The sequence below is a fragment of the Papaver somniferum genome, unplaced genomic scaffold (assembly GCF_003573695.1).
Source record: "Papaver somniferum cultivar HN1 unplaced genomic scaffold, ASM357369v1 unplaced-scaffold_15, whole genome shotgun sequence".
NCBI classification, from domain to species: Eukaryota; Viridiplantae; Streptophyta; class Magnoliopsida; order Ranunculales; family Papaveraceae; genus Papaver; species Papaver somniferum.
Window position 1 is genome coordinate 5,952,440 of NW_020624376.1, and position 10,944 is coordinate 5,963,383.

The 10,944-nt window shown below is 35.8% G+C and overlaps 1 protein-coding gene across 2 annotated transcripts; it reads right to left on the reverse strand.

Moving 5' to 3' along the window:
* Positions 1–2,230: 2,230 nt before the first annotated feature.
* LOC113335540 (inter-alpha-trypsin inhibitor heavy chain H3-like) lies at positions 2,231–6,901 on the reverse strand. 2 transcript variants are annotated; one of them, XM_026581578.1, is made up of 14 exons: positions 6,833–6,901; positions 6,220–6,712; positions 5,440–5,601; positions 5,125–5,337; positions 4,928–5,032; positions 4,713–4,829; positions 4,353–4,622; positions 4,098–4,260; positions 3,845–3,922; positions 3,649–3,749; positions 3,341–3,511; positions 3,137–3,211; positions 2,809–2,916; positions 2,231–2,685 (listed from the first exon to the last, which is right to left on the reverse strand). In XM_026581578.1, exons 2-14 carry the CDS (start codon positions 6,661–6,663, stop codon positions 2,347–2,349), a joined length of 2,346 nt encoding a protein of 781 aa, XP_026437363.1. In that variant the 5' UTR covers positions 6,664–6,712; positions 6,833–6,901; the 3' UTR covers positions 2,231–2,346. The 2 variants fall into 2 exon arrangements, with proteins under 2 accessions (XP_026437363.1, XP_026437364.1); XM_026581579.1 differs by lacking the exon at positions 6,833–6,901 and having other exon boundaries at positions 5,440–5,588; positions 6,220–6,349.
* Between the last annotated feature and the right edge of the window lie 4,043 nt (positions 6,902–10,944).

Consider the following 10,944-nt stretch of genomic DNA (forward strand, 5'->3'; position numbering starts at 1 on the left):
CAGTGTTCAGAAAAATAAGTGAGGTAAATTATTTACGTCTACACCATTAGCTCATTATGGAAATAATTTTATACGATCTTTCGGATCATGTCATTCACCTAAATATAAACACACTATACAGGTGACATGCATCCAAAAAAGGCACATCGAAAGATCAAAAAATGACGTGAGATGAACGTATTAGTAGTAATTAGAATGCTAGCATATGACTTTGACATTGTACTAGAGAGCCTCAAATCAATCTTAAGTCAAATCTGATAGTTTCAAAAATCACAGCACCACTACTAAGAAACTTCAAAGATGAATCTCAAACAAACTCGCAATCATCTCAATTCCTATTTGCAAAAATCTTTCGTATTCAAACTAGTGCACACCTTCCATCACATTTCATATACCTAGAATTTCACTCCAATCACATCTTGAGATTCATGCATATCAAGCATATAAGAAGGAAAAAACAGGTGTAAAGGGGTGGAGCACTTAAACCGAAGACCTATTTTTATCAAAACCAAAACTACCATGTGATCAAACCTAATCTCCTCAACAATTACAACTAATCTTATCTTATTATCATTATTAGAAACAAACAAAAAAATTAAAATTATTTTGTTTCTGGATTTTTCTTTAAAAGGTAACTTTTACAAATTTGGATTTCTAAAAGTAAAATCATTGCAAGACCTTTAACCAAGTGATCCTTAATGTTCCACGATTAACACTATCTTTTATAGTTTGACTAATTAAGATTGCATTTCATTGGCTCCTAAAGTAAAGTTGAGAAACATGTGTTTTGAGTTCCAAGGCTTTCAACAAGATGTTGGGTATTTGACCAATACTTGAATTTCGTTGACTTTCTTGACCAATAGTTGACTTGCATTGACCTCCCCAACATTTCTGACTCAATGAGATACAGGAATTTGACCTAAAATCAATACATAGCTAGAATTGAGGCTAAGATTAGTGGGAAAAAAAAAACGAAGATAAATAATGAAGAGAAATGACACATTTATGGGAAGTTATAAATGCCAAATATATTTTGGGAGCCAGATGACAACCGACAAGTGTTGCCAATTGCTTGACATATCGAAAGTTGATTTATTGAGCATCGATGACCTCACCAATATTTTGAACTCAACTCCATAATATATCAAAGATGTCCTTGACTTCGATTGACTTCCATTGACGTCCTCACCAATAGTTGACTTTCATAGACTTTCCTTGACCTCTCCCAATATTTCTGACTAAATTGAGATTGAGAAATGTGACCTAAAATTAATACAGAGGTAGAATTGAAGGTAAGATTAGTGGGGAAAAAAAGGAGCATACATTTAAGGAAAGTCATATGACAAATTAAAATGTAAATGCAAAATGTATTTTGGGTGCCAATTGACAATATATGGTAGTCACTTGGCATATCAAAAGTTGACTTACATTGAGCATCTATGAGCTCACCTATATTTTGAACTCAACTCCATAACATACGAAATAATATAATCTATGCAGAGCGAGAACTAAAACTAGCTAGGAAAGAACAATAAAAAAAGAATCTTGAAAAAAATCATTTTTTAAAAGGTTACGTGAAATGGTTCATAATAGGTTTCGAGAGTCAGTCGCCAAGTCGGGTCATGACCTCCTGCTCTAAAATCATTCTATTAGTTCAATATCGTATTCCTTTAGATTTCGTGGACATGTGCTGGCCATCCGGTTTGCAATCATACTACAAGGTTTGCAATGAAATCCCTTTAGATTCTAAGAACAAATGTTTCTTCCTTGAGAAATGAAATTATCTTATCTTGTTTTCCATATGCCCATATTCCTCATTGAGATAACTAGATGTGCAGTGGCCTAGTTGGTGAACAACAATCTCATGCGACTGTTCTCGACAACAATATGTTCAAAGAAAGATTTTAATTTCCAACTCAATCTTGTAGATTTTGATTAGAAATCCGTTTGTTTAGTAAATGAATTGAACCAAGGCCATTGTTCATGGGTAGCAAACACAACAAATCCGGAATGATGAACCATAATGGCAATGATGCAAATGAACTTTAAAGACACAATTTGTGTTCCTAGCATAAGATTTGTATTTTACACCGGCACATATGGAGATTATTGAACATATAATTACTATTTAGAACTGCAGATGTGTCTCTAGTAGAGTCGTACATTCAATGGGGGTTGGTGTAATAGAGATCGAGAAAGAGGTTTATCATCTTTGTAAATATGAAAATAATAGTAAAAAGTGATTTTTTATTGCTTCCTAATTTACAAACTTCTTATTGCTTTTGTGGATTTTTTCTCATATTGCCGCTTGCAGGAACAAACGGAATTATAAATTTTCTGTTACCATTAGAAGTCACAGCACAAATCCACGCAACAATTGAGTAATCCAAAACATGACAATGCGGTGCAAAGCTGCGTAATAACAATAGCACCTTGATCATTTATTCGAGAACAAGCCCGGATAAAGCACATACAACAACAACAATCACAGTACTCCGCGCAAAAGGTTGAAGCAGCCTTGGTGATAGGGTCTGATGCAGACTCAGGGAATAATGGATCTCCAAATCCTGGGAAAACATTTTCTGCTGTGGCTTTTATGTTACCAAATCCAACACCCAAGCTTCTCAGCAATATTATCTTGTGTCCTTCGGAATCTACAAGCTTTTTCAGGTTAACCTTGTGAACCTAATTCGACATAAAGAAATATCAAAGCGTAATTAGATGCATATACACAAAAATAAACGAACGAAGGTCCTTTTATTTATGCATGAGCACTGTGCACTATAATGCCATAAGACAAATCCATACCTCTTGTAATCCAACTGATTGGAATGCTTGTGTCTCTCTTTCGGTCTGACATAAGATCATTCGAGTGTATTCAGATGGAACACTACTTTGTGTGCTTATTCTTGCAACCTTCAACATAAACATAACTTGAGTCAGTCCATCTAACTTTGTACTATTCAAAGCCATAAGAACATTGATAGAACATATCGATTTTGAAGTCCAAATAACAGATGAATGGAATCAATACGAAAAGTCCTAGAAAGTGCACTCTGACAGCCCCTGGAATCTTATGTATACAAAGCATCTCAAGAACTTCCTAAATTCAAACTATTGCTCATAAACAATCAACCTTCTCCCCGAGTTCAATACTTTGTGAAAGCCACGCTTGAGCTGTGAGTAAGTCGATCTGTTGCTTTGCAACTACCTGTTACAAAGTAAGGAAAACTAAGAACATAATCACCAAGGTGTTTACTTCTTCTACCAAAGAAGAAAAGATTCCGAGAATTATCTCGATTCTCGAAAACACCATCATAACTAGAAGTTAGCAACTTACCCTGTCAAGAGAGACTCCCTTTTCCCTTTGTGCTTTCAAGTTTAATGTGAAGTTACTCATATCTGAGAAGAAACCACTAACTTTAAGAGAATCAGGGAATTCCCCTTTATATCTTCCGGAAACTATCAATGGGTTTCCAGAGGAAAGATCTGGAATATATTGAGGATAAACCTACAGAAATGAAAACAGAAAACAACTATTATTAAGACACGGAAGAAACAAAACCAGTCGAAGTAGAAAAAGTTCACCAAGTGCATATTTTTACAACTTAGCGGAAACTTATATAAAGATAGTCAGAGTAAGCAAACCTCAATTGCATCTAAATAATTTAATTTATCGACAGTTACATTCGCAACAACTGTGGATGAGGCTGAAGTATATAGCCTTTGGAATTGGATATCAATAAGATCTGGATAAAATGAGAAAGGCATGACAAAAAAATTTGTTTCAAATGAAGATCTTATAGTCAACAAAAAAGTTTGAATGTCAAAGTATAGGATTAACCTGGATGCACTGCAGCACCATAATGGCCTTTGCCGATCAGTGCAAGCATTCGCAAGAAGTAATGGTTGCAGTGCGAACCTATGAATTATACTTCACAACAGTCAGTTAGATTACACAACTGACATACAAATTAAGTCTTAGTTGCCAGCATGACTTCTGCATAATGTTTTATTTTGTCTATACTGAAATAACATTTCGAAGAATATGCAACGAAAAACTAACATTGTTTGAATTAAAATGAAGAATTACTTACCTATACCAAATGTGGAAATACGAGGAAATCTCGACCCTCTAGTTGTCACTTGATTTCGTACAAGTTCACAGATGTGTTTTTCATTTTCAACACTTCCATCAGTAATGAGAAATATGAGAGGTACTGTTTTGGAATCAAAGGTATTAGAGAACATGTCCATTGCCTAAAAGAAAACGGGATTGATATTACCAACTATGGATAAACAAACCAACTTGATAAGGAAACCAATTGAAAATTACTCCAAAGAAAACTCACTTGACTCAGGGGTAGAAGAATGTTAGTTCCACCCGCTGCAACAAAATGTGTCTGCATCCATTCAGTAGCTTGTTCAATTGCTTCTGTGGTTGCCAATTGAAGTGATGATGAGAATAAGAAAGTTTCTCCACTGAAAGCTATAAGACTAAATGAGTCCTCTTGATTGAGATTCATTAGGGATGCATAGAGAGCTTCCTTGACGGTCTCGAGGGGCCTTCCTTGCATGCTTCCACTAATGTCAATGAGAAATACAACTTCCTTTCTAAACACCTAACAAAAATTTGTAAATGGTGTAAGAGTGCACATATCGGATTTACCATGTTCGAAAGATATATATTCGCAATCAATAATATCTCACACCTTTTTGCTCTGGTTATTGCTGGGAAAAAGGTAAAAGCAGAACATCTCCCTTTGATCAAAGTCTTGGTTCGAAGGAGAATGTAACAGCAACCCCCCCATTATGTTACTAGAAGAAACCTGAGACAATCACGATAAACCACGCAATTAAATCTATTTCTGCTCTTTAATTCATGTAAAGTGTAGGGCAAAGATAGGAATCTTGTATAGCAACTAACCGTTGTGCAACTTATCGTGTATGAAAACCTGAATTCAATTCCTGACCATGTCGACACATCTGCTTCATATGAACACTCTAACCTCCCCGCTTGCTTTGTTACAACCTGAAAATCATTGATTCGTTCACTTTGTTAATTTGAAGCAATACAAATGCAAATGTCAGATAATACAAGTTTGAACTTTGATGGACACTGACCTTCAAAGGATGGCTAGCTTGCAGGCCTAGAACTTCAGTTCCAGCACCAGATTCTACATTCAAAGTTATTTTTTCGATTTTGGGATTTCCCTTTCCAGGAGGACTGACGAATTCGGGAAATTTGAAAGGTATACTGAGTGAGAACTGCCCACTATTAAATGACAATTTCTGTGACCAATTGATTTTAACTGAAATATCTGAACCTCCTTCAGCCTTAGGAAAATGTGGGTCAAAAATGGATACGGTTAGCAAGAAAATATTTACACTAATACATTAGACAACAACAATAATGCCAATGGATTCACTGAGACCTACCTGCGGTATTGTTAGGGCAAACATTTCAGGTGTTAAGAAGCCTCCGCGGTGGGATTTCCCTAGTTTCCCAGTATCCATTTTTTCTTCCAAGGGGATTAGCTCAGTTGTGTATAGTCTATGTTGTTTCCCATTAACATCGACCTCAACACCTAGAACTGAACCCTGTTAGCCAAATCATGTCTCTCTTAAGAACAAGGAGTATGCAAATTCCAGTGTCTAGAAAATGTATTCAACTGGGATGGACAGTATTACACTAAACACCTCCGGCAAAAGAATGTCATCATCTAGAAATATTTTAAGCAACACCCCTTGTCTAAAATGAAAATGTTCCAAATAAATACATTTAGCACATATAACTAAAACTAAAATGAAATGAAAATTGTCTTCCCAAAACTGCTTCAAATTGGAAGAAGCTTTTCCAAACATGGATGTTACTTCCACTCGACAGTGAGAACGACCGAACCGCTGATCTTCAATGGTTGACGAAGTTAAGACGGTCTCCCGGTACATACACCTAAGATACTCATCCTTCCTATCAACTCAGAATGACATTCCAACATTTTTCCTTCGTCATAGGAATTACTCAGTCACAGGTATCCTTAAACCAAACAAGTGGCATTCATTTTCATATAACGCACATTTCTACTCAAACATAAAGCAGTAGTATCTCTAAAGGCTCAAAGTCGAACTAAAACATAATTACAACATGCAAATTTGAAATCTCAGGGTACTTAGAACAAAACTTAAAAAAATTCTTCTAACAAACACACAAAAACTGACCTGTTCTGACATTGGCACGATCAATCGACAAGAACAAATCCGATTCCGCTTAACGCAATGAACTCTCCATACCCCAATAACAGTAACAAAAGCAGTATCCAGAAAACAATCAATTTTCACGGAAATTTCATTCATATGCAGAGGAATCAAAGCTGACGGAACACATTTTCCATGTATATGTGGTTGATAACTTGGTATATCAGGATTATCAACTATTATTGGATCAGATATCACTGCATAAACCATTGGAGATGTTGGTAATAGATAAGAAGAATGGTTAAATGATGATGAAGATGATAATTTCTTGGATAGAATCTTCTCCATTATAGGTTGTTGTGGAGGTGAAACAGAGTAATATTTGTTACTGTTTTGTTTACACAATAGAATTCTTTTTGATAGTTTCATTCCTTCTTCAATTGCTCTTGTTAGCCTTTCTTCTGCCATGATTATCAAGTTTTCTGATCGGAGAAGTGATCAAAGGGTTTTGGTTATGGTTTAAGAAGAAGAATAATCAAGAAGAAGCGGAAACAGAAAAGAAAACTGTGGAGTAATTAAATTTCTTTTGCATTTGTGTTGCTAAGAAGAAGAATCATGGTTCAGAGATGAATTTGGGGTTTTTGGTTCAGTATTGATGCATCAAACAAAAACTTCCAAAATTGTTTGTCTGGACTCTGGATATTGTTTTTTTGTATTTTAAGAGAGAAAAGAGAGAGTTAATAAATAGAAAGTCAAGAGAAAGATGCATTTGATTCTTTGCCGTTTAAAAGCTTTAGTCCTTTCACATTCCCCATGTCTTTTGCTGGCCCCTCCCTCCCACTAAATTGTGATGCCCAAATGGCTCATGTCAATTAAAACCTGTAGTAAATATATTTTTTTTCATTACAATTTGAGGTTTTTCATGGTGATGTTATTTCTTTACTCTTTCCTTCATTAGTAGATAAATATTTTGATGTCGAGGAGTTTTGAATTTTGATCGTAAAATTCCGAGGTTTTGGAGACCATATAAAACAACTCGACAGAAATCGGTTGTAGCACATTGTTACTCCAAATCAATAGAGTTCGTTTGAATGGAGTGGACACACTATACCTGTACGTAGTAAATGCCTTAGAGGGTCAGGGAAGTTCTCCTTGGCACCTGCGAGTTTGATGGAATAACTGCACTTGTTCTTAATAATAATTCAATTTAGGTGTACGCATAACTTTCGAGAGGGAAATTGACGTGTGTAAATTGGGCGACACCAACACGAACGTAGTCCAACACAATATGTTAAAGTTTGAGCCCGACTTAGCCTAGCACGGGACATGACAACAAATTCGTGGCTTGTGCTGCGCTAGAATAATCGGCACAATGGCACAATATAGCATACGATATAGATAAACATGTGGCACAGCACAACACAACATGTTAAGAAAGCACGTCATAACATCCATAAAACACTATACAACATGACTCAATACATTACGTTTCGTGTATATTTCACAAAAGAGTCTTTATTCTAGCAAATATCTGACGTTTTATCTGCATTATATTGATTTATTTTTATAACATATATAATGCCTAAATATTTGGAAAAGATAAATGTGTTAGGCACAACGTAACATGGCACATCACATTTATTTTTCTGGCATAGCACATCAAAGCATACCGTCTAGCACGACACAACACTGCATGTCTTTATTTCCTGCACAACACGAGACGTAACATGCTAAGCAGGTGACTTCATGAGATGGGTTGGGTTGTGTTGTGCCAGGAACATCATAACATGGCACATCTCGTTTATTTTTCTGGCATAGCATAACAAAGCACACCATCTATCACGACACAGTACACCTTAATCTCCGGCAAAACATAACACGACATTTAGGATTCTAAGCATGTGACTTCATGGTCTGAGCTTTCCTGGGCCGACACTTTTTATACCTTTAGATGTGCCGACCTCTACGTTGCACAGACACTTTAAAAATGTTGCCTTAGCCGTGTCAAACATACGACTTTTCCGATACGCAATGGACACGCCATGTCGCATGTCGCGTAAAAATCGACATTGGAGTAAGAGTTGTCTAAACTCACGGTTCATTAGAGCATCTCCAATGCTAAGGGTGGAAGTCATCCTATGTGGGGGTCTTATTAATATTTTTTTATTGGGGTGATTCCTATGTGGCTAAAACAAATGAAAATTTGACATTTTACCTCAACTTTCATCTCCAATGCTAAAGTCTTCTTGCACTAAAATCAATTTTGGAAAATGGTTAAAATTATGGGGAGAAAACATCTTTGAAGTTATCACCCAATAAAAATATGTTCTAATTAAAAGAAATTAATTTTGGAATAGAATATTGATGATGTGTCAATAGACCCAGGGTCATGAAGAAGGTGAAGATATGACTTTCTCCTTTACCCCTTCTTATGAGATGGCATCCTTGTCATGATTTTCATTAACCTTTACCTTAGCATTGGAGATTAATTTTTTGTTAACAAAGTGTTAAATCCTATGTGTCATGTCTTTTTAAGACCTTCACCCCTAACATTGGAGATGCTCTTTAGAGTAAGAGTTATGGGATAGTAAGTTTGAATGCACCATCCTGTTAAAGCAGAGGAGATAGAGGAAATAAAGTAGGATAAAATCCACTATACTAAGTACTTTTTTTAATCCCGAAATGGAGGACTGAATTCCATGCCGGTTTTATAAAAACTAAGCGGCAATATTTTAACCGCTCACGCCCAAACGATGTATCCTTAACTGCTTAGTGAAGACTTTCAGACACTAGTTCACTAGATTCTAAACAGATTTTGGAGAATGACAACATGATATTGTTTGAATCTGACTCGGTGTTTGCACATGTATCAATTCCTGTATCAACACGATTTAGATGTCAGATCGTTTGTTTTTTATTTTGAGTCAGATTTATCTCGTTGTTTGATTTAGGCCTAACCTCTGATTCAGATCCGTTTGGGTCAAGTGAAGAAATGCCCCTGATTCGCATATTATTGAGTCGGATGTATCAGATCTGACTTAAAAGAAAAAAAAAACATATCAAGTCAGATGCAGGGAAACCGGATGATTTCAGTTAGATCCAGAAAAATCAGATCCAGGAAAAAAAAAACATTGTGGGAGTGTAATCATTACTCGCAAAGTGAAGTTATGCCCTTCTCCGGGTAGCCTTTGCTGTTAAGGATTTTTGGTTAGGCCAAGCACAACGGTGAAGCATTTCGCTTCGCTATAGCTTAATTTAAGCTGAGCGAAATGAGCACAAAAATTCTCATATTATGGGGGAGGGCCATCATTTGGTTTAGCCACACAGAAACTACCAAACGGAAAATCAGTTTTCGTTTTTTTTCTTCTTCTTTTTTTCCAAATTTTACTTTACGGTTTCAAAGGAGAAAATGGAAATATAACAGAAAAATATAAGTTTTAGTAAAATGAAAGAGTTAAAAGTGAAACATTATGAGAAAAATTGAAAGTTAGGTACCGCGTTTTCATCTAAAACGACACGGAAATTGAGTTTATATAAAGTAACTTTTCATAAGGAAACTCAGTTTTTTAGTCATATTTTTTAGCTATAAGTACGATATGATCTAATCATCTTTGTTAAGTAACGGAAAGTTGAAAACGAAATGGATCATACTAAAGCGAAACGAAAGATCGTAATAGATGGATTTTACTACAATTAAACTATAGCGAAGCGAAATTGTTTGTGATTTTAGCCTCACGGGATCTCTCCTTGAACTTTCAAAGTGACGGTGAAACTGTTGAAAAAAGAATAACATAAAAGAATTCCAATCTTGAATATGGAAGGAGGCGAGGCCAAACCAAACGACAACAACTTGAATAATAAAGTAGTGAAAGACATGACAAGAGGTAAGACCTAACGACAGACAGTAAGGACAACCGGACTTCCTATTAACCATCGGAAACTGAACGCGTGTTTAGTTAACTAATTAATGCGATGAATGGAATAAGGTAATTCTGATCAGAAAAAAAGGAATAAGGTAATAAAATAAAACACGTGGTGGACACCACTGGAAAAGTGGAAACGGACGTTAGGACGGCGCCTGGAGAGGCAAATATATTAAAAGCGATGACTTTTTTTTTTACATGGAAAAATCGATCCGTTTGATAGCATACAATCAAACGCAATGTATTAATCTACTACTCCGTTTAGCACAAAACTTGAACTTTTCTAAACTCACTCACGTCACAAACTAGAAATCGAAAAGATTGCCGAAGGGGTGCTGGTTATAGCAGGGACAGGAACGAGATCAAGTGATTCGGATTGTTTTAGTTTATATGGATTGATAACAACTCATATTGTGGTACGGGAAAAAACTTGTTTAGTGGATGGATTAATATGCAGTGTTCAGTGTTTGAAATTTGTTTACGCCTTATGGTGACAAAATATTTGTCTCTTAGTTTAGTGGATGGTGGAATAGTTGAACGTTAATGGCGTCTTTTCACATTGTATCCTCTCTATTAATGTATAGTGTATAATAATATATGCGCCTTACGATTGAGGTTGGCAAAAGAAAATGAGCCAAAAAGGTGTCACTGCTACTTTAATCATGCCACTGAATGGTCATATCAATTGTGTATTATTATGAGCACTACTGCTTTAATCACGATTCAGATATTTTTACATGCAGATACTCCACAGTCGCAATGTTATCGTTTGCCATTGGCAGGATTTTCTGAAAATCAGAGTAGGGACTCCCTCCATACATTCATG